The 24,782-nt window shown below is 36.7% G+C and overlaps 1 protein-coding gene across 1 annotated transcript in view; it reads left to right on the top strand.

The window, feature by feature from the left end:
* CNTNAP2 (contactin associated protein-like 2) overlaps positions 1 to 24,782 on the top strand; it is a 1,235,176-nt gene that overhangs the window by 382,812 nt on the left and 827,582 nt on the right. The window contains exon 8 of the mRNA XM_015572712.1: positions 15,370 to 15,519. Within this exon, the coding sequence (XP_015428198.1) occupies positions 15,370 to 15,519 (150 nt within the window). The remainder of the gene's footprint in view (positions 1 to 15,369; positions 15,520 to 24,782) is intronic.

The raw sequence follows: 24,782 nt of genomic DNA, 5'->3' as shown, positions 1-24,782 counted from the left end.
AGGTTACAGCCAAAGTCAACTTTAGGCCAAAAGCTACTCAATCAGCTCATTTTGGCATACTGTTTCACCTTCTTCATCCTGAATTTGGTCTTCTTATTCCTCTTTGTTTTCAGAGAATATGGCTTTAACTTGGGAATTCATTAGTATGTGAATACTTAAGACACTTATTGAAGACAGATAGATACAAAGGGGACACTGAGTTTAGCCTTAGTGTATATTCTATGTTTCTAGTAGACTAGAGGCCCAGTGCATGAAATTCGTGCAAGAGTAGGCCTTCCTTTCCCCAGCTGCCGGCACCAGCTTCCCTCTGGCCCCTGGGACCCAGGCTTCCCTCCAGCACCTGGGATCTGGGCTTCCCTCTGGCCACCAGCAGGCACCCAGGACTCAGGCTTCCCTTGCAGACCTGGCTTAGTCTGAAGGTCGTCCAGAAGAACGTCCGGTCTAATTAGCATATTGCACTTTTATTATTATAGATAATATGGATATAGTGTGCTCTACATAAGTATATATTATATAAATACGGAGAATATAAAAATATGTATAAAAAGTATAATCTGCATAAGTCAGTTATCAGCCACTTGAATTTCCTTTCTCAAGTTACATATATGCTCTTTCAAATTTATAACCCCAGCCACCAAAGGGCTTAGTCTCTCTGGAGAATCATTGGCATTGTGAGCCATAGTTTCCAATGAAATTATTCTCTCTCAGATTATCAGAAATAAGAAAATAGACTGAGAATATTTTGACTAAATGAACTATGACAGTGGTGAGCTTGCAAGACCTAAACATTAGTATATTTAAGCATCCAGTTATACTTTTCTGTCTAAGAGATACAGACATGGCGAGCTCAAGAAAAATGGAAACCAAGAACACCTAAGAGAGTAATTTTATATGAAGGAAAGATGGTAGACTCTATATAATTTAAAAAAGAAACAGAAAAAAAAGAAAGTACATATTTTTATGTCAAAGGATAATTTTGAGGGGGGGGGGCAGGAGCTCCTTTAAGTATTTTGGCTCTATGAGTTAAAACAGTTTATACTCCCTATAACTGTGAGACACAAAAGGGTTGTAATCATGGTTGATAAGTTAATCAAGAAAAGGAAAGCCATTAAGTTTAGAAATGAAATTAAACATAATTTAAAAAGTGACATAACCTTTTAAAGCCCTGAATGTGTCCTGAAGTCCCCTCAGAATTTTTATGATGTTATGATGTCTTTCTCTACCTTAACACAGTCCCTAAATATCTTTTATTTTCTTATATACGATACTTCATGTTAAATTATTGGTATTGATAGCTAAATTGTTATTGCTCTAATATTCTATAATTGTGTGCATACTTCATAAGTTTTTGATGGCTTCAGTACACATCTATCTCATGGCCTTAAAGATAACAGCAACACCAACATTTCTACATGGCTAAGGTATTTCAATGAGGTTCTGTACTCCATAGAGTCTTATCTTGAATTATTTTTAACTTTTACTGATATACAGGCATACATCGTTTTATTGGCTTTTTGCTTTATTGCACTACACAGATGTTGCATTTTTTACAAATCGAAGGCAAAACCCTCCATCAGCAAAAATATTAGGACTTGCTTTATTGCAACAGTCAGTTTATTGAGATGGTCTGGAACCAAACCTGAAATATCTCCCAGGTATCCTCTATACTGTACATATAGAACATGTACAAATCAGGAATGCACAGCTCACTGAGTTGTTTGAAAAACTGAATATGCTCATGTAATCATTGCTTATATCAAGAGACAGAACATTATCAAAACCCCAGATAGTTTCTAAATTCAGTAATTGGTGTTAAAGGTTTGCTCATCTAGCAACCAACACGAAACAATGTTCAGTAAATAACTACTAACGAAATATAATTGTGCTGTATGTCAAGAAAAAAAATCCATCTGTAGATGTTATTAATGTTAACTTTAGAAAGAGATAGGACGTGACCTGTTAATAAGAAAATAATCACTGTTCATCATATCATAGAAGTTTAGTGCTTCAGGGTACCTAATCTAACACAAATTCCCTCAGGGAATTCCCCTTGAGGGATACTGCTGGGCGGCATCTTTTCACTATCCCACGGTTAGTATTCCAGAGAATTCTGCAGTAAGGGACAAATTCTCTTACTGAAAACCATACCTCTATCTTCAATTTACCAGGACTTCCTGTGACTTTACTACTTAGGTTAAATCACAGAAATAGCAAAGAATTGCCTTTCAGATCATAGGTTTGTTTTTTGTTTGTTTGTTTGTTTTGTTTTGTTTTGTTTGTTTTTTTCTGTGGCACTGGCTTCATCTCCCTGGTCTGCCATCTATATACTCCCAACTTTCCATTAAGCTACCAGCAGCTACCATCTCCTATCCACGAAAGTAGACAATTTAAATAACTATCTCTATTTTCAGTGTGATTTCTCTCCTTTCATCTCAGGCAGCCTCTTTAATCTACTTTGGGTATGCATGACCATTGTGTTTAATGTGTAGAGTCACCCGTAAGGGCAAGTACAGAGTTATAGACCAAAGTAATCAACTTCAGCTAATGTGCTCAACATGACTTTATCAAATTGATACATTGTCAGTGATTTTCTGTTACCCTATACAGCATAGGAATATATTTCAGTCTTATTTTAAGTGTCTAGAGCTGAGAGGAATCTTATAGTCAGTAGGTATGAATCATTTATTTTAGTGATAATTTCTGGGACAGAGAAGTAAAGTAATTTTCTCAGGTAATATTAGTACCCATGCTATCCAGATTCTAACATTATATTTCCATCTTATGTGGCATGTAATGGACTTACATATCTGTGCACGTATACACATGCATGCACACACACACACACAATCTATGTATATAATATCAATCCATGAAATCATACTAAAAAGTAAAACAGCTATTTTTCAAAATTATGATATACTAAATATATTAATTTTTAAAAATATTAGCTTTAATTTTTATCTTGTTTAACACCTATCACATTTAGGTTAAAATCCACAAGAAGGGATGACTGGAATAAATTTATAGCCTAAATATATGTGAAACTTGAGTCACACAAATATTATTTTTACCATGCTCACTTGTAGCATTTTTCCAATCCCATTTTGCCACCAAAAGTGAGAAAAACTACCAGAGGGCAGTTGACACTCAAAATGGATTGTTGTTGAATTGAAGATTACAGAAGAAATAGTTCATAAATATATGGAGATGTGCCCTTCATGGTTCAGTGCTCACAGTTGGAGGAGACCATTGAACCAAAATAGCAGAAGCTGCCTCTCTCGCTAGGAGTCACGTGGTAGAAAAAGTAGTAGAGAGGTTTGCAGAAAAATTGCTACTGTGAAAAGCAGAGACAGATTTTTTTTGCCTATGTCTGTGGCTTAAAAAATTATTTAGGCACTGCTTTGAGTAAAGGATAAAAATTATTCAGAGGCAAGTGTAAAACCAGTTCTATTAAAGGGCAGTAATTCAGAATTGTCTGAAATGAAAAACTGTGGTTCAATTGGGCATTTTAGGATGTAATTTAAAAATAATGATTTACACTCAAATTATAAAGGATTGCCCCTCAACATAACATTTTAATATCTCTCTTCTACGGCAGGACTCCGATTATGATTGTTCTCTGAACTCATGAGAGTCTGAGCTGTGAGTGGCTGGATAGCCTCTGAGGAGAAACTGTGGTTCTTCAGCACACACAGGTGTAAAAAGCCTCTAATGAACCGAAGCCACTTAAAATTACAGTCCTCTGTGGTTAATATGAAACGACCACTTTCAACAATATTTAAAAGAAAAGAGAGAATTTCATGATGTGTACTGTTTTAAAGAAACCCAATCTTAAATTCTGACAGTTGTTCATTCTAAGCTTTTAATTTGTTATCAACATTTAGAAAAATAAGAAAAAGGATTGAAGAATTAACTAAATTTCCATTATCTTCATTTATGGTATTCTAGTATTCTTTCTCTATGGTATTTTTTTAAATATATATTTTATTGATTTTTTACAGAGAGGAAGGGAGAGGGATAGAGAGTTAGAAACACCAATGGGAGAGAAACATCGATAGCTGCCTCCTGCACACCTCCTACTGGGGATGTGCCCACAACCAAGATACATGCCCTTGACGGGAATCGAACCTGGGACCTTTCAGTCTGCAGGCCGACACTCTATCCACTGAGCCAAACTGGTTAGGGCCTCTATGGTATTTTTTAATATTACTTCTGTGACAGAAGAACAGTCCCCCTCCAATATATCATGTAGCCTTTGGGACACTGACAAGGTCATGTGCTCTCATTCTATCCCCTTCTCTAGCAGCCATGAAGATGGGGGACCAACATTTCGAACAGCGTATTACAACTAGGCTACAGAAAATCAGCGTACATCCACATTTGATATTACTGCTTGTCAATGACCTCCAGTTGGATATGAAAATTATCTCATCTACATTCTGCCTTCTCTATGTGTTTTTTTTTAATCTTTTCCTTGTGCCATGCAACTCCAGCTTATGAAATATAGGGAATATTTCATGGAAATTTTGAAAACGTATGTTTAAGTATTTAGATCTCACTAGAGAGCACAATGAGGCAAACTTCTTGAGAGCGAGAATCATCACCCTTTTCTTTAACACGCTCTACAGCATTGCACATGGCTATGCCCTTGGAAAAAGAGGAATTGACTGGAAAGCCCTGGCCATTTGGACAGTGTCAGTTTCCTATAAACAAGAATGATTTTGTGCCTTTAGAGAAAATTGTAAGAGACTGCAATTTAACTGAGACATATGTGAAACAAAGATAAAAGACTAAATATGACTTAGTTTAAATTTAAAAAATAAATTTTAATGTTAATAATGACAAATTATTTTCCCCAAATGCCATAATAATTTCACATCAATAATTTTCTATTTAAAACAGAAACAAGGGGTCAATGGGGGGGGGGAATCTGTAATACTTTCCACAGTAAAGATAAAAACATAAACATAAAATATAACAGAAACCAAACAGTGACTATAAACAATAATAATACATAATTAAATTTAAACCAACTAACTGCCATATTTATTTTTTTAGTTAAGGAATAGAAAATATAATCTATAAGCCATTAAATGTAAAAAATAGAATAAGAAAAATGACTCCAGAAAGCATAACTAAGTTGATAATATTCTCGTTGCCCAGTGAAGTCAGGTGGTACAATTAAAAGATTATGGACTCTATGAAAAATGGTTCTTAACCTGAACAAAGAGCTAAACCCCTGCTATTTTATATACACTTTTAGTATTTCTGAATCAGGATTTTTCATAGGCCAGGAATCATGGTTTTCAATATAGACTATACCCAAAATTATTTCACCGTGTAGCTAAACTACTCAAGGATTATATATTCTCTCTCCTTGCATTTCCCATCTTTCATAGTCTCCTCACCCCACTCCAGTTACCATGGACCTCCATATTTCCAAATCTTGTCCTTGTTTTACTTGATATCTCAGAAGCACTTGAAAGGTTTACTAGTAGCACATCCCTCCTTGGAACAATCTCTCAACACATTTTCCTGTTTGTTTGTTTTCCTGTTTCACTTGCTACTATTTGTCAGTCTTCTTTCCTGGACCTTTATCCTCTTTCCAGCTTGTTAAGTTTAGAGTCCTCCACCTCTCTTCTCTTCTCTGTCTTAATTGTCTCTCTAGGTAAGCTTATCTAGCCCTCTGATTTATGCTCATGCCATCAAATGCCTATGTCTAGACCTGACTTCTTTGAACCTCACACACAAATGTACAACAGTCTGCCTGACATTTCTACTTAGATTTCTAATGGACATACCCAACATTGACTCCCTACCCCACTCTCTGATTAATTAAATGACATTGCTTTCCCCTCCATTGTTTAAGTCTCATATTTGTCTTGTTATCAAATATTTGATAACCAATTAATGAGTCAGATCTGCCAATGGTACCTACAAAATATATGACAAATCTGAACACTTTTCTTCAATGCTAACCTTGGTCCAAGCCTCCATCTTCTCTTGTTTTACTTACTGTACAGGCTTCCTAGTAGGCCTCCCTGCTTTCAGTCTTGTCTCCCTAAATCCATTCATTGCACAAGAGTTATGTTCTATATGGTCATTGCGAACACTGACTTAGTGAACACTGAATCATTCATTGCTCCTACAAGAAATACAGGGTTAGGTTCCTACAGTCCTCTGATCCCAACATTTGCATCAATTGATCAGTACATAACCTTGTTTTATGTGTGTTTCTGTTTAAAGTTACCTTGATTAATACATACATACATTGATTCTTTAACACTGAACAAATGGCTGCCAACATTATAACTTGGGCCTGAAAGAAGTTGACCTAAGCTTTCTTGCACTGAGGAACATGGGCCTATTATGAATAAAGATACCAAAAAATTCCTATATAAACGTTTTTACAACATATATTTTTATTTTGGTGGGTAAATATTTGGGAGGGGAATTGCTAGGCTATAGGATTAATAATTTTAAAACTTCCAATTTTCCAAAATGATTGAACAAAATTACATACCACCAGCAATGTACAAAAGTACAGATTAACCCAGATCCTTACTTTTAGCCACTGAAGAGGTTGTAAAATGCATGTCATTGTGGTTTTAGTCCCTTAATGACTAATGATGTCAAGCAATTGTTCATGTGTTTATGGGGGATTAATACATCTTTATGTATGATGTGACTTTTGCCCAGTTTTATCTTTCAATTATTGACTTTAAGAGCTTTTAGTGTATTATTGTAATACTAGTGGCCTGGTGCACAGATTTGTGCACACTGAAAGGAAAATAATTAGAAGAAATATTTTAATATTGCTATTTGCTCCTTCTCTGTAATGAAAGTGTTAGAGCTGCTGCTAGTTGCCGCCTGTGGGGTGATCGGCGGAGCAATCGGGCCCCGTTCCCACCCGCCTTGGCCTGGCACTGCCCACTAACCTGCTCCACCATCCCACCAGGCTCTCATCGGGGCCCATTGGGGCCAGCAGTGGAGGCACTGCTGCCCGCTGCCCAGCACCACGTTGCCAACGCTCTCCATGTTCCATGAAGCCCCCTGGTGGTCAGCGCACATCATAGCAAGCAATTGAAGGGGACAATTTGCATATTAGGCTTTTATTATATAGGATGTCCTCTTATATGTGTTTATTTTGTTTTGCTCTCTGTCTTGCCTTGAATTTTCTGAACCATGTCCAGTGATAAGCAGGGATACAGCATTTTGGTGAAGCCAAATTTAACAGGTGATTTTAATGACGTAAGAAATCTCTGATAACCCCCAAACCCTGAAGGTATTCTGTTATCTTTCAGGAGTTTTGTAGTAGGACTTTTGTGTTTGGGTCTAAAACCCATCTAGAATTCACTTTCATGTATTGTGAATGGTGAAAATTGAGATACATTTCCCCCCTACATTCATTCAGTGTTCCCACGTAATTTAAAAATGAAGAAACAAACAAAAACACCTTATCTTTCTCCATTGAGTTGCCTTATGCCTTGTCAAAAATATAATGAACCACGTATGCATGGGTCTATTTCTGATCTCTTTGTGAATTATTATACTTTTATAGCAAGTCTTTAAAACATGTGATATAGCTCCTAATTTTGTTTTTCTTTTTGCCTTATCCTTATTTTTTAAATATTTAAGTTTGTTTATATTTCCTTATACATTGTATAATATTATATATATTTTCCTATAAAGGCCAATATTGGAATTTTTACTAGGATGGCATGGTATATATCTCCATTTATTTTGAGCTTTAATTTCCTTGGCAATGATTTGGAGGTTTCAGTGTAGAACTTTAAAAGTTCCCCCAAATGAATAACTTGCAGACAAGGCAATAAAATTGATTAATCTGAGCCTTTTTTTTTCCTCAGAAGATTCTGGGTGCCTGAAAGGAAAGACTCTGCCCATCCCTAAGATTCTACATATTAAATAAGCAACTGGGTCATTTCTAGCCACTCCTGAAAAATGTGATGAAGTGTGCTCTCCCCAGTGTATTAGTCTAGTGAAAGGTTCCATTCTAGTGGCTCTTTCAGAAAAGGCATGTTCTAAGGTGACATTCTGTCTATACCGAGACAGAAACACATTTAGCTGTTTCTTCAGCTTAAAAAAATAGAAGTATACTGTGCCTGCCCAAGAACCTTATTTCATGTTCTGTCTGATTGTAATTGGTCATATATTATAGAAGGTAGTTTGTATTGGCATGTAGAAGTGAGCAAGATTAATTTGAATCAATTTCCCAATGATATAGAATTTATGTAGATAAAAAAGACATAGTATGTGACATGTTTATATAGAGATGCATACTTCCTTTTCTTTATTATTGCATAAATAGTTAACTGATAACTTATGAGGTATATTACATATCAGAGAACCACATAACTGCCTAAAGATGGATTCATATTCCAGGACATTTTTCTTTCAAGATTGAGGATTGAGCAAAAAGATTGAAAACTCTAGTCACTGTAATTTGATTTGAAACATATTGAAACAGATGTTATATCTTGGTTTGCTACTGTATTTTAAATACTTTCTTTTTTCAATATTCATTAAACCAGTCTTCTTGTCTTTAATAAGAGGAACATCTGTTTCTTCTAGTTCAATCAAAGCAACCACCTCAGGAGTCTCACTTTAAAAATAATGCTATTAGAGAGACAGCCTAGATAGAATATGCTTCATTAACATTTTACATTTGCATACTAAACAAGCCTTTCTAACAATTACAAGTTAGGGAGATGTTAGAGAAAATATTGTAAAACAATTTAGCCATCTTATGAAAAAAATTAAGACCAGAAGGTGGAATATGATTTTAAAGATGTTGGTTTTAAAAAAATGTCTTTGTGAAAATACTGGTTTCCTTTTGTAATGTACAGCTGAAAAGTTTTCATCATTAGGAATTGGTGAAGAAATGGAGGGATCTATTATAAAATAACATCAAATAATCTTTCAGTTTAAAATTAAATCAAAGTGTTGCAATAGTATGTTTTTTTTAAACAAAAATATTTTAGAAAATGTATACTGTGGTATATCTCAATCTCCTCAAAGTCAGTCATCATGAGACATCCTTGCTTGAAATTGGATTTAATTTTTGAAAATATTACACAGACATTCAGAATCACATATATTAAATAATCTAGTTTTACAAAACTCGTTTTGCTCAAGATTGGCTTCAAAAACAGTTGAATTTTATAATAACAAGAGATATATTGGGAGCTACCTGTCCAAATATTCAAATTCCTCACCACTGATATTACACTACTAGATTTATATTGAGGAGGGACGTATTCATAAAGAAAACCAATTGTAATAATTTCATAACAGCTAATGATTATAGAATTAAAGTTCAACAATACAAGTTGATATGTAGAGAGCTATGCTTACTCTGAATAAGAAATAATAGCTAATATTTACCAAATGTTAATTATGTGCCAGGTACTGCTCGAAAAGATAATATATGCCCTTAGTCCTCACAACAGCCCTATGGAGCAGATACTCTGTTATCTCCATTTCACAGAGAAGGGAACTGAGGCATAAAGAGGTTAACTTGCGGGAGGCCCAGCTATTAGGTGAGCAGAAATGAGATTTGTATCTTGATGTCTGACTTGAATCCATGCACTTGACCATTGTTCTATTCTACCCGACTAAGGGTGGCTCTGTAGGCCAAACGCTCCTTCTCTATCTAGCTCAGTCTCTTATAGGGGCATGTTTCATATGTGCCTGAATAGAATATCATCCCCAATATAGGGCAGTCCCCCCACTTGCCCAGCAAGATCACTGAGAGTACCTTTTGACTAACTCGCATCTATAAACTTTTAAATGCACCTTTAACAGCAGTGTCCTTGTCTTAACCTTGTCAGACTTCTGGCACATTTTTTGCAGAACAAGTTATCTTTACCTCGAAGTTGTTTGAATACAGGAATTTTTCCCACGTTTAATGTTGTCACTGGACACATTTTTCTAAGCTTCAAATGCCCATTAGCATAACATTAGGACTTTTTCTTTTCAGGTGCCCCAAATGTGGATATTTGTGATGTCCACCTTGTTAAAGTTCATTACACTTGTTTAGAAGGATATTTATGACAAATATACCTATATTTGTAATTGTGAGGCAATAATCCAAAGAAAAGTACTCAACTTAAGTTTCAGCTTCCTCTTCTATGAAAACGGCTGCCTCCTGCACCCCCACACTGGGGATTAAGTCTGCAACATGGACATGTACCCTGACTGGGAATTGAACAGTGACCTCCTGGTTCATAGGTTGATGCTCAACTACTGAGCAATGCTGGCTGGGCAAAGCTTCTTTATTTTTTGATCTAATGATATAGATCGACTGCTTCCCTAGTCACCAGGCTCTGTTCGAGTGCTATTAGAAATACTAATTCATTTGTTCCTCAAAAGAAATCTATAAAGCGGACATTGCTATATGCATTTTAGAGAAGAGAGACCTGAGGCACGGAGAGGTTCAGGTTAAGTAACCTGCCCGGGTTAGCAAGGACAGGAGCAAATGCAGAACCCTGGCTCCTGGACTAGCCCTCTTAACTACAACACTGTTTCTTGTGCTCGGCTCCCTTGCTGCTCACTCTTGAGAAGAGTCAGTACAGCTACACGTGCAGTGTGTGTAGATGGCGCCAGGCACGTGTGGGCACTCAGGAAATTTGAGGCATAAGTCTATTTTTTAAGCTCAAGCATCAGCACCCTTCTTTATCAGGCCTGTCCTGATCCACGGTCCAGCCATCAGGAACCCACTGTGTAGCAGGTATGGGTCCTTGGCGGGTGTCTCCCTTCTCAGGGACAGTCGTTGGCTATAGGATAGTGAGTGGAGGAATAACACCTCTTTCACAGCAAAGGAGAAGTGCTGCTTCAGTCCTATCTGGTGATGTGTTCATTGTGATTTATGTTCTTTGGTATTTTTAATAAAACTTGGAATGATAGTACATTTCTTTCCAGAATAAATGTATTAGTATTTATTGTAAGTTTATATCTTATATCAATGATCTGATCAGCTGTGGTATTCTGAGTGATTTCCATATGGTATTGAATTTCAAAAGTTCTTAAATGACATTAATGTTTCATTTCATATGAATTAAAAATTATTAAGTAATATTGTTAATTTGTAAAATTCTTTAAAGGGGTGATTTCTTATAGCTCCTCTGATGCAAAACTAATTCTGTACTACTTCTTCCAAATGGCAGATGGTCTAGGAAGTGATAAAGGGAAAACACATTTTGGAGCAAGTCAGCAAGAGAGGTCATATAATGTTATTGTAGTCCGTCTTTCATGCAAAGTTGTTTGAGTCTCCCTGAGAATAGACTCAGGCAGAGGTGAAATATGCTGAAACGATGGCCTCCTCTTTTTTTCTCATCATAAAATTTGACAGCTGATTTCTGAATAGTGGGGAAAACTGCTTCTTGGATGTCAAAAGGTCTAGATTAGAGTCTTAGCTCTACAAGCTAATAACAAGATAGCAGGTTTAAGAGCACTGATCCACTCATGATAAAGTGAAGAGTCAACACAGACCTCCCTTTGCTCAGTTTCACAACATATAGTGATGGTTTTAATACTCATGAACTTACTTTAATGTGCCTTGAGAGAAAATGCTAGAATTTGTTCTCAACCCTGTAGATAAGATTTCCACACTGATTACAATTTTAAGAGAAAAACACCAGTGTAAAAAAATACTAAGCCCTAGCTGGTTTGGCTCACTGGATAGAGCGTCGGCCTGGGGACTGAAGGGTCCAGGGTTCGATTCCGGTCAAGGGCATGTACCTTGGTTGCAGGCACATCCCCAGTAGCGAGTGTGCAGGAGGCAGCTGATCGATGATTCTCTCTCATCAATGTTTCTGACTCTCTATCCCTCTCACTTCCTCTCTGTAAAAAATCAATAAAATATATATTAAAAAAATACTAAAAGCCCTGTCCAGTATGTCTCAATTGGTTGAGCATTGTCCCATGCAACCAAGAGGTCCCCAGTTAGATTCCTGGTTAGGGCACATGCCCAGGTTGTGGGTTCAATCCCCAGTAGGAGGCGTGCAGGAGGCAGCCAATGGATGTTTCTCTCTCAATGTTTCCATCTCTCTCTCCCTTCCTCTCTCTCTAAAAGCAATTAAAATATTTCTATAGAGAAAATACTGAAAGACATATAGTATGTGATCTTCCAGTACAACAGAAATCTGACAGTGCAAATGCTGAAACTGGATGGTGTCTCAGTGTACGTGCAACCCTCGTACTACATGAGACAAGGATATCACCAGAAACTGAGCTCCTGTACAGTGGTGGCAGCAAATTGAAGTGTATGTGTGTGTGTGTGTGTGTGTGTGTGTGTGTACGCGCGCCCGTGTGTGCACAGTGGAAGAGAACTCGACTGACCACAGATGCACAGTGATATACTTTTTGTTGTTGTTGTTGTTTATATTTGTGTGTTTGATGTAAGAATTCAGCCTCTGGAACCAAACAGATATATCTGAATTATAATTTGAAATTCTGATATTTATTAGCTACAGATGCTTACATTTTATTAGATTCAGTTATCTCACCTACTACTTATTTGGGAAATATATATCTATATATTTTAATTTTCTGTGAATTATAAGTGAGTTAAATGCAAGTAAAGTGCTTACCAGAGTGATTGCCCTAGAAAGCTTAGAACAGTGTATCTATAAATACTTGCATATACAGAGACCATGAAATTAGATTCGTCTCTAGAGTGAGCCTTTGGGCTATTACTTTTTTTTAATAACATGCAGATGAAGAAAAATTCAAATAAGTAGCATATTTTATTTTGAGCAATTAGATAATTCTTTCCCCCGTTGAAGAATGGGCTTCATTATATTTGCAGCCCATTCCTATCACAGATTGCTGAAGCTCGCCTCTGGATGATTATTAACATGAAAAGTTCAAAATAATAATTGGAACTAAAATGAATAGAAATCACAGTTCAGGCTCAGATGTGGCAGTGGCTGCTATCAACAGGCTGCTTTTATCTTCAGTCCAGTGTCTCTAGTAATGAAGTTTCCTGGAGAAAATAAAGTAACCTTTTTATTTTAATCTGATTGGAATAATAGATATTTTGCCATGAACAATTAAGCTGATGATCTTCTTACATAAATTAATTTTGTGAAGAAAAGATTTTCACAGGGATTTTTAGAAAGGCCTTTTGGTCTACCATATAGGACGAGACACTGTCAGTTAAAGATATCTTACAAGTGACTTCCTCTGATGTGTGATTATTTAGAATTAAATTAGTGGAATGAACATTTGTAAGATTCATGTACTTGAGATCCTGACCCCAAATTGCATTTTAAAGCAGGGTTTATCACATTGTAAAGAAAAACAAAAGCCAGAATCAAAACCAGGCTCTTTTATGGTTAATCCATACTAAACCCAGTTTTGTACTTGAGAGAAAAACGTTATGGTAAAGATACAGGCCAACTACTTGAGAAGGAAGTTTTTCAGTAAACATTACTACTACTTTTCGGACAGCTAACTGATTTTAATTTAATTTTATTTTTAACTGCTTTATTGATTTTGAGAGAGAGAGAGAGAGAGAGAGAGAGAGAGAGAGAGAGACCCACTTATTTATTGATTTACTTATTTATGCATTCATTGGCTAATTCTTGTAGGGATCGAACCTGCAACCTTGGTGTATCTGAATGACACTCTAAGCAGTTGAGCTATCAAGCCAGAGCCTGATTTTAATTTTAGAATAAGGTTTTACATTTGTATAGTAATTTCAGCACCAAAAAATTATATTTATCTGTGTATATGTATTATACATATTCCATAGTTTGGAGGTCATTTACTATGTTACTTTAGAGCAAGGAATTTCAATTTCCTCTGTTGAAATAAAATGCGCTCAAATATGTAATACTGAATTAAAATTTGAACATCTAAAATGAATACCTGAGAAGTGATTTTTGTAATGATATTTACCAGTATAATTTGTAATGATATGTGTCAGTAAATACTACCTACATGTGACTATCTTCTAAGTTTCAACAGGCCTTAATGTTTTTCTTTAAAGTAGCATTCCTGTTTGATAGTATAAAGCAACCACTGGTTTATGCTTTTTCTGTCAAGGACCACACAGTAAATAGTGAAGGCATTGCCAGGGAAACAGTCTCTGTAGCTGCTGTTTGTTTTACTCTGCCTTTGGCAATGTGAAACAAGTGAGCGTGCCTGCAGTCCAATAAAACTTTATATGGACACTGAAATGTGAATTTTATATAATTGTTGCCTGTAAATTAACATTTTTATTTATTTTTAATTGTTAAAAACGTGAGAATATTTTTAGTTACCAGGCTGCACCAAAATGGACCGCAGCAGCCTGCCTTTTGGTCTGTAAGCTTTGTTTGCAGACCTCAGACCAGAGCCTGGGAGCCGTCATCAGCATTTTATTGATTTACTCTCATTCCATTTTTTGAGGCCTTTACCTGCTAGGCTTATCTTCAAGTTACTTCTACCTGTGGACTCTGCATTATTCTACCTGGAGCCGACTAACACAAAATCGCTTCCCTTGACAGAGCACAGAACTGTAAAAGGTCAAAGAAGGCCATTCTGACCCTCATAAACTTCTCTGTCTCTTCGTGTTTCTTAAACTCTTTCCAGATATTTATGTTCGGTGGCCATTCGCTATATGCTCCTTAATTTTCTAATTATTCTTCATAAAATAAACACATTAAACAGAAACTTTATTGCCTGTGTAATGGAGAGCTTGATATGATTTTTGTTTCCCAAGATCTTTATCCTCAGCATCAGTGAAATGTGATTGTTAGGGGTGGGAGTTGTTGATTTATTTTTTTACTTTCTATTTACTTAAATATAACCAATTTCATTATAAAGATACCTTATTGGTAAATGATCAGATAATCCTGGTATTGTTTGCCATGCTTATTAGTGGTCAATTAACACAAATAACTATAAAAATAGTTAATTTCTATCAACTGTACTTTCCATATGTTCTTATTGAGAAAAATTAATAATGCAAAAACAGTTTATAAAAAGAGAGACATTAGACAAAAGTCATAAATCCATTTTATGATGGTAGAGGCTAGTAAAGCTAACCAGAAAATAAGTTATTAAATTTAAATGATTCATCATTACCTTCCAAACAACTTTATTTATCTCATTCATTTTCCCAAATACCACAATGGCACATTAATACTATCTACTTAACTTGGATTACATTATTCCTTATTTGGTTCAATGCAGAATAAAACATGATGTTAAGTAAACGTGAAATATCAATTGTTAGTAGCACTGAATTTTCCTACATTAAGATATAACTAATATTTACTTATAAAGTTCTGTTGATATTAAATATTGTTTAAACCTGAATCATCTTAAAAAAATAAATTTCCTATTTTTTGTACTTTACAGGCTCTGGGTTGAACGATGGGCAGTGGCACGAGGTTCGTTTTCTTGCTAAGGAAAATTTTGCTATTCTCACCATTGATGGAGATGAGGCATCCGCAGTTCGCACTAACAGTCCTCTTCAAGTTAAAACTGGAGAGAAGTACTTCTTTGGAGGTAAAAGACTGCCATTTTTAAAATCTTTTAACTAATACATTGATAAAAAATAGAGTTTCAATGAAGCTGATTATGAAGTATTTATGTTTGATTCAATGGACACAGTAGATATCAGGAAAATCAGTCATATCCCATTGTGTTCAAGTAAGTGGCAAATTTATTTCTTCATGATGAAGGTACTAAATGACATCAGCATATTATTCTAGTTCAATTTGTGTATAAAGCATGAGATTCTGAATCTACTCATTTTCATAATACTGTACTCAAAAGTCCTTGAATTCTGTATTTGTCACTTATTCCTGTGTTATTACCCAAAACTTGGTGGCTTACACAGCAAGCATTATCTCACAGTTACTCTAAATGAGGAAGTCAGGGATGGCTTAGCTGGGTTTTCCTGACTCAGGGGGCTCTCTCATGAAGTCACACCCAAGCTATTGGGTGTGGCTACATCATTTGAAACCTGGATTTGTCTGGATGGTCTGCTTCCAAAAAAGGCACACTCACTTGGTTGACAGTCAGTGCTGGTGTTGGCTGGGAAGCCTTAGTTCTCCTTCATGTGGCTCTGATCCTTCAAGAGGCCTCTCTATAGATGATTAAACTGAGAGAGAGGGAGCCTGAGAAGGAGGAGAAAGGGAGTAGAGGGAAGGAGAGGGCAAAGGAAAGCCATAGCAAGAGAGTGTTTCCAGGATGTAAGCCAAAGTTTTCTTACAATTCATCTTGTAAATGGCATCCCACCAGTTTGGTTATATACAGTTTATCAGAAATGAGTCGCTAAATCTAACCCACACGTAAAGGAAGGGATCACACAAGGACACAGGGGTTACTCAGGCCATCTTAGAGACTGCCTGCACACATCTTAGTTCTTAAGTAAAGAAAAAATTAATAAGGAGGAGGATTCTCTTAATGATAAATTTTACTATATGTAAGAGAGTGTTGCAGCATAAACTAGAAAGTTTTCTATGTTGAGGAATGCATCCTGGAAGAAAATGATATTTTTTCATTAATGAAATATGGCAACACCTTTTATTAATGTACTAGGTGTTTTGTCTAGAGCAATATATCTTTTATTAGATTATTGCCTTTCTCATCTTAAATCATGCAATGTGAAATCTAAACAAATACACTGCATCATTAGAAAAGGCTTTCATTTAAACTTTAAAGATATATGTGCACATATATTTGCCTCTATAATATAGCTATTAATATACACATATATAAATTTATCTGCTTATATAAAATAAGTTTCATAGATCATTATATGTATCCATTTTTTTCTGATTATTAGAATCAGTCTACTTTAGAGCAGCCATCTCATACAGGGGTGGGCAAATTAGGTTTACAGTTCATTGTGAGTATGTGAAACAGAGCTTATTTTTATATTATTATTTATCAATCATTGCTATTATTTATTTGTATTACAACTGTAAACCTACTTTTAACACCCCTGTGTGTCTTGTTCCCAACTGAATCACCAAGGTTCTGCAAACATTCCTGGAGTATAGTAGATGGTGAATAAATAATTATGAATTAATTAGTAAGTTCTGAAAAGTAGGCGAGACAAGCATTTTATTCCCTGTTCTCTGAAAGAAGAAATAGGAGCTTTACTGACTTGCCACTGAGTTTGTAGCCAGTGCCTGGACCCAAGATCTCTGACTCCTGTACCAGGGAGTGTCTCCCTCCGTGTCATGGTTTGATGATGAGTGACAACTCGGAGAAAGAAGTCCTGACCTAGACCTCTGCATCTGTAATCTTTCATGGCATTTATTAGAAATTAAAACTACTGAAGTTTCAAAAGGCTCATAATAAATAGTTGATGAGTGGATGAAAGTCAGACATCTTATTGATGTGAGAAAAAGCAGCCCAGTAGCCCAATAGCCCAACTGGTTTTCCTCCAAAGAGATATTTGATATGATGGGCTTTTGGCCAACAGTTGTTATTGTTGTCATAGAAAATGGATGACTATAGTCCGTTGGAAAGCTGTTGATAATTCCTACCCATCCAAGTGACAGTGGAATATCTTTGGCCATGGATGAGATTGCTGAAGGTCTAAAGGCTCGTTTTGATCTATTTCCATCTAGATGGGTAAGCAAACAGCTATAACCACAAATTTATGGCACAGAGCTTATAGGAGATGAGGGCTTTATAGATTGCCACTTACTTTACCAATCTTGGTTTTCAAACCAAGCCGTCTGTAGCATGTTTCTTCTCTCTTGGGTTGCTGATTTTACATGAGAAAAGCTGTCAGCAAATGGTCTTGGTGCTCCCTTGGTTGTATCTTCATTAGCTGAGTCCTCGGGGTGTAAAAATTACTAGGGGAACGCCTCCCAATTCAAGCTCAGGTTCGGCCCCTAGAACATGAAAATGCAAGATGCTGAGAGAGTAAAGAATTCTAAACCTCACGTGATTCTGACACCACTGGTCTAAGGAAGAGAATTGTAGACGGACCTCAGCCAAGTTGGATGCACATTGTTGTCGATTATTTTTGAAAGACAACATCAACCACTGAAAAGTGAGATAAATAAGACATAGCTACTTTTCAAATAGCTTTGGCACCTTGAAACAGTGAAGTAAAGTCAGAGTCCCAGGTCGAGTGCACAGGTAGATTTTTGTTAAATGAATAATTGTAGCAAGTTGGCACAGCTCTGTTGATGCACATGCTTCTATAAGCTCAATGAAGTCCTAGCTCTCTGACTTGCTCTGCCTTGAATAACATGTTCTCTTTGGGCAGCTGTAGCATAGTTCTGGAAGCAGGATTTAGCTACACTCAGAGTCAGGCCACAGTAAGCCTCCTAAGCGAGTGGCTGGCATAGGATCATTAAGTGATCCAGACTCTAGAGCAGTGGTTCTCAACCTTTCCAATGCCATGACACTTTAATATAGTTCTTCATGTTGTGGTGACCCCCAATTTCATTGTTAAAAATTGAACACAATTAAAGCATAGTGATTAATCACAAAAACAATATGGAATTATTATATGTATTTTCCGATGATCTTAGGTGACCCCTGTGAAAGGGTTATTCGACCCCCAAAGGGGTCGCGACCCACAGGTAGAGAACCACTGCTCTAGCCTTCTCCCGGGCTCAGGTCACAGGCCTCCCTGTGGTCATACATCATCTTACAGGCTGCAGGTGTCTTGAAAAGATGTTTTGCCAAACTACATATCCTCAATAGCTTTCATTTCACCACTGAGACCTCTTTTCCAATGTCATCTATCATTTTTGCTGATTATCAAACCACTAATTTCACAAAAAATAACCCAACCTGGCATTCAGTGAGCTGCTTGGAGGAAAAGAGCAGAAATCCTGGTTTCTGAAACAATGCTCAGGACCACCTCTGGTGCCTGGCTTCCTGATTAGAATACTAGCTACCTCTGGGCTGTAACTTAAAACACACACAACCACACAAGTTCATACCATGTATGCTGAAAATGTTAAAAAAAGTCACAGATGTTCTAATGAAAGCATCTTCGGAAACATTAGTATAGGGCAGTGATGGCGAACCTATGACACACGTGTCAGAGGTGACACGCGAACTCATTGTTTTGGTTGATTTTTCTTTGTTAAATGGCATTTAAATATGTAAAATAAATATCAAAAATATAAGTCTTTGTTTTACTATGGTTGCAAATATTTCAAAACGCCAAGCTCAAAAGGTTCACCATCACTGGTATAGGGGGAAGAAATACCGACTTTGTTCCAAAAAAAAAAAAATTAGCTTTGAATCGTGCACACTTGATTTTGGATCCTGGCTTCACTTTAGTTGATAGATAACTTTAATAATTTGTTCTACTTTCTTCATCTATTATAAGGCAGTAGAATCTGCTTTGTGACATTGCACAGCATGACCTGTTAAACCCAGGGCCTGGCCCTAGGGATGCTAAATAATGACTGCCTTTCCAATTTATCTGGAGACTTTAACTCACAGAGACAACACTTCCCCACCCCCAGGGAAGATTCCAGATTCCACACCCTGTGCTTATCCAAAGCCTCTCACCAGCTTCTCCACTACTCAGAGTGTTTCCTCATTAAACACAAAATGTTTTCCTGCTAGCTGAAAGTTTTACGTAAAGGTCTCCTGCCCTCAAGTACTTGGTGACAGAGGCTAAACATTAAAACATGTTCCTGCTTTGTTTGTTTTGAATTTAAGTCCTAGTCACGCAGCTGCTTTTGCATGGACTGCCCTGCTGTTTCACACCCCTGTGAGGCTTTATCTCCTGTGCTGGTTCTGCACTAATCCCAGGGACGATCTTAGTTCTCCTCACTAACACTCATGATCACATATTTCAGCACAAAGAGTTGTTTGCCTTGTTCTTCCCTGGGAATAAACAGAAAAAGAAAGTTTAAGGTAGGATATTTCTTCAGCAAAAGATAGTTTAGCTGCTTTAACTCTTCCTCTACCGCTCACCTGGAATTCCTTTTGTTAACACTTTATCAACGTTAATAATCAAATAATAATGAAATAATTAATTTATGTATTAACTGCTTGCTTGGTAATAAGCTTTCTGATCTTGGCCTGGGCCCATGGTAATAGGAGAGTGGAAAGATTTTTAAATTTCAAAATTGTCTTAGGATTGGCATTTTTTATTATCCCTGTTGTTTTCATTTAAAAAGAGAAGAGGAGAGGTAAAAAGTTCCAGAGCCAATCTTATTGGAAGGGAGTTGTAAGGAACACAGTGGGAGGTGGCAGCTCTGAAGAAAGTGCCAATCCTTGCCCAGCCAGCCTGGCTCAGTGGTTGAGCATTGACCTATAAACCAGGAGGCCACGGTTCAGTTCCCAATCAGGGTATATGCCTGGGTTGTGGGCTCAATCCCCAGTGTGGGCATGCAGGAGGCAGCCAATCAATGATTCTTTTGTCATTGATGTTTCTCTGAAATCAATGAAGATATATTTAAAAAATTAAAAGATCACATCCCTTTCCAGTTACACATCTAAACTCACCAGTGCAGAGCCCTTTAATCCCACTGAATACCGTTAGTAGTTACATGTACAAGAGGCCAGAGGATTTCTTATCCCCACCTGGACTGTCAGTTTCTGCCACACATGCCTCCCCCAATAAACATTAGGTAAGAGACACTGATGGTGCTGGCCTAGAACAGCTGTCATATCAAAATCAGGGATAAGATTCCATTATTATGGCAGATATAACTTTCCAGGATCTTGAAGATAAAAATAATTGTTTATTGGATCAGGTTCCATGTTTTATCTGAGTGCAATATATGTATATGACTAAGGGGTAGCAGAGCCAGGGTTTAAGTAATTTCATTTACTAAATATTTACTGAAACATGGCAATATTATTTGAGCTGAGACAGTAAACCAGTAAGGGAAAAACAAAACAAAACAAACAAACAAAAAAAAAATAGGAAAAAAAAACCTTGCTCTCAGAAGGTTACATTCCAGTAGAGATAACTAACACATTCATAAATTGAGTCTCTTCGGGAGACAGTGAATGAGGGCAGGCGATGGGAAGTTCTTGGGGAAGGGGTTGATAAGGATGGCCATTCAAAATAATGTGGCAGGGAAAGCCCCACTGAAGGTGGGATATGAGCAAAGAGCTCAAGGAGGTGAGGGAACAGATTTGGAGGAGCGAGGGGTAGGGGCAACCCTGGAAGAGGGAAAGGAAGTATAACATGATGTGAAGCTGAGGAGCTTGTGGGGAGTGTGAATGTAGGGGTCTGGCGGGGCTTTGGGAATGTGCGTAGGCAGAGGCGGGACTATGAAGTCTTTGACTAAGTGAGATGGAAAGTCAAGTCCATATCAGCCTGGCGTCAGATAGAAGTTGGTCTATGAAAGCACTCAGAATCAGGAAGGTCTTCTAACATGAGGGCTGAGACAGATTTGGAAACCAAGGGGCAGGTGGTAGTAATAGATACCATTTATTGCACATTCACTGTTTGTGGGAAGTTGTATCTGTAACTTTTTTTCCCATCGTTATTGAGGTACATTTGATAACTAAAAACTATATGTATTTTTAAAAAAATAAAATAAAATGACCTCTCAAGCCACTGTTTTGAAAAAAGACCACAGCTAAATGAGAGGAAGAGGGCAATGGTGACTGTAGCAATAATCCAGGTAAAGAAATGGACTAGGTTGTAGCTGGGTGAGGGCCATATGTGGGGGCTGGGTCGGGGAATGATCAATTCTGAAAACATTTTTTGGAAGTCAAGCCAGCAGGACTTGCCCACAGTGGGACATGGGCTGTGCCATAGGAAAAAGAATCAAGAATAACACCAGTCTGCCTGATAAAAAGCCTCAGGCTTTCCCTTCCCACCATTCCACACTTCCTCCTTCCCCTTCTAAACTTTGGGGTCCAGTTGGCAGTGTTTCCCTAAAGATTGCTTCCAACCTGTGCATCATAAACTACTGAATGTGTTGTTGTCCATGCAGAAACCTGTCATTCCTCCTCGGAAACTATGAGGATCATGAACCACCCCTCCCCCCCCACACACACACACACTCTCACTCTCACAGTTTGTTCTTTTTACTGCACCACACATGAGATATATCAGGGTCAAGAGTCTACTGATTTAAAGCCATCTCAGGTAAAATAAATTCCAATAAGTCTCCAATTTGGGGACCATGCCACTATTCAGAAAGGCAAGTGGAGATTACTGACTCAAAGCATAAAATCAATGGCCCCTTGAAATATTAGTTCACGTATAACCTCCTTGTGCCTAGACTTCCAACTTGAAAGTATGTCCTGATTGTAATCTTTTCCTCTTGGTCTTCTTTCCATTTATGGTCCAACTCTACTGAAACTGGAGGGGGTTAAGAAATAAACTATTAATTGCCTTTTGAGAAATAAAGTGGAAGTTAACCATTACCTATATTTACATAGTGCTGGATATCATTTATTATTATTAAAATAGGTGGATGCCCCATATTCTGTATAATTTGTCTCTCTTTGGAATACTAATTTAGTATTAATGGTAGAGTCACTTTTTCTGACCAACTAACAATTTACTAAATTTTAAAATGAGAAATGAGGAAATCACAAGTTAGAAATTACTGTACATTGTTAATAGAGTATTTGATGTGGATTGGCTAACATTATGTAATCATTGGAATTCATTTTTCTTTCATTGCTTTTGAACCCATCAATTAATTTTGTTCATATTGATTTTTATTGTTCATTTATTATTTCACCCTGCCTCATTATTAAATGTGATTTTTCCCTCCTTTTTTTTTTTTTTTTTTTTTCCCCCTTTTTTTTTTTTTTTTTTTTTGTCCAGAGGGGCTTGTTCTTCCCTTATTGTAGTGAGTTAACCTAGTAACTCTTTCTCAATTATTAGTTTCTGAAACAGAATTTGATTGTACATAAACAAATGCATGCTCATTTAAATATTCAGATCAGTATTTGCTATTCTATCCAAATTCTTTCTCTACTTAAAAAGAAAATGCAATTTCAAGCTATTTCTTTCCATTATAGCAACACTAACAGGGAGAAATGTTTCTCTTTCAGGCCAATTCCCAAGAAACTTTGGTTGTTTTAGTTTATTTTCCAATTATGTGCATAAAAGAAAAGGGCAAAGACGAGGAAGGGAATTGCACAATGAAATTGAACACATTAACCTCATCCGAAAGGAAAGTATTCATTATGTAGTCCCCAATTCCAAGGATCATTTCATATCTCCAATAAATAAAATTTGATTAAAGCTAAAATTTTGGTTAATTACCACTAGAATTATTGTGATATTCTATATGCCTTTGCCTTTTTCCTATGACTAGCTTGAATTGGGAATATTTAAACTTAAGAGAGAAGTTTAAGCAGTTTTTCAAATAAAAAAAATCATAAAATTATGAAAACTTTGACTTGCAAGAATTGTCTTAACCCTGTGACTATTTATCCCTGCATACTCTGCTTTCTTGCCTCCTTACATTAATTTTTCTACTTTAAAAACTCTGGACTAAGAACATAATGTTCTGAGTGTGGAAATAATACAGATATCCCTACAAAGATGTAAATTAAAATATGATTTCTCTGTGTGCATCTTTTAGGGATTATCTCCCATATCTGAATTGCTCTGAAGTAGAAAAAAAATGAACAAATTTTAAAATTGACTTGTATATCTGGTGCAAATGTGTGATATATATGTCAAGTTTTTACTTGTAGACCATAACTATTTCTCCTGCTTATTCCATGTAGTTAATTTTATACTGCTTTACCTCAAAAATGAAGCAATTTATACTTTCCCTTTTCATGAGTAATGCTTCAGTTCAATGCTGTAAAGATCAGAAGTTAAGACAATTAGACTTTGGAAAGTATTGGGCACAATAACTCTGAAGGATAATGAGGTTAAAGAGAAGGAGTTGGTCTGACACCTGAGGAGGAAAGAGGGAAGGACAAAGATTGCATAGGACCCCGGATTGGATCTGTGCTGGGATAGTGCTGGTTGGCCGTGGTCCACCAAAATTACCTGTTAGAATCCCATGTCATATAGAAATGGTCTCACTCGAGTTCTCTTGTCATGTTGAGGAATTGGCTGGTGCAGGGTGGGGGATATGGGCTCAACAGAAGGGCATCTGTGGACTCTAAATAGACCAGCCAACCGTGACCCTCAAAGAGGAAAGGAGATGTGACCTGCAGCCCTTCTTGGCCACTAAAAGTTATTGGGTAATGATCCAAATAAGAGAAAACAAAAGATCTAGGGAGTTCTTTCTAGCAATTCTTTACAAACCAGAGAAGTTTCTTTGTAGTGGTTGTTTTCTAATAAAATTGGTATTTCTGTTTACATTTCTGATTTGCCTTGGCTGAATGAATAGAGGAAATTATTTTAAAGTACTGATTTTTAAAAATTGCTGAAAATTCAAATAATAATATGTGCAGAAACAAAACTGAAATGGAATCCAGTGTCCACAATTGGGCTCATCTGCTATCGTTTATTTTTGTTTTCCTGTTTTGTTTTGTTTTCCTTTAGATAGTCAATTATTTCTATGTAAACTTCTCCCTTTGAACTAGGAAGTAAGTTCTTTCTGAGTGTGTGACTCCTCCCTCCCCTCCCGCCCCAGCCATTGTTGAGTTTTTAAAGAAGATGGCAGGTTTAAAAATAAGCAAGCAATGGGCGAAGGACCTAAATAGACACTTTTCAAAAGTGGACATTCAGAAAGCCAAGAGACATATGAAAACATGCTCAAGTCATTAATTATCCTAGAGATGCAAATCAAAACAACAATGAGGTACCATCTCACACCTGTCAGACTGGCTATCATCAACAAATCAAGTAACGACAAGTGCTGGAGAGGATGTGGAGAAAAAGGAACACT

The sequence above is a fragment of the Myotis davidii genome, unplaced genomic scaffold (genome assembly GCF_000327345.1).
Source record: "Myotis davidii unplaced genomic scaffold, ASM32734v1 scaffold49, whole genome shotgun sequence".
Lineage (NCBI taxonomy): Eukaryota > Metazoa > Chordata > Mammalia > Chiroptera > Vespertilionidae > Myotis > Myotis davidii.
Note: the sequence above shows the minus strand (reverse complement) of the source record. Positions and strands in the feature narration are given on the sequence as shown.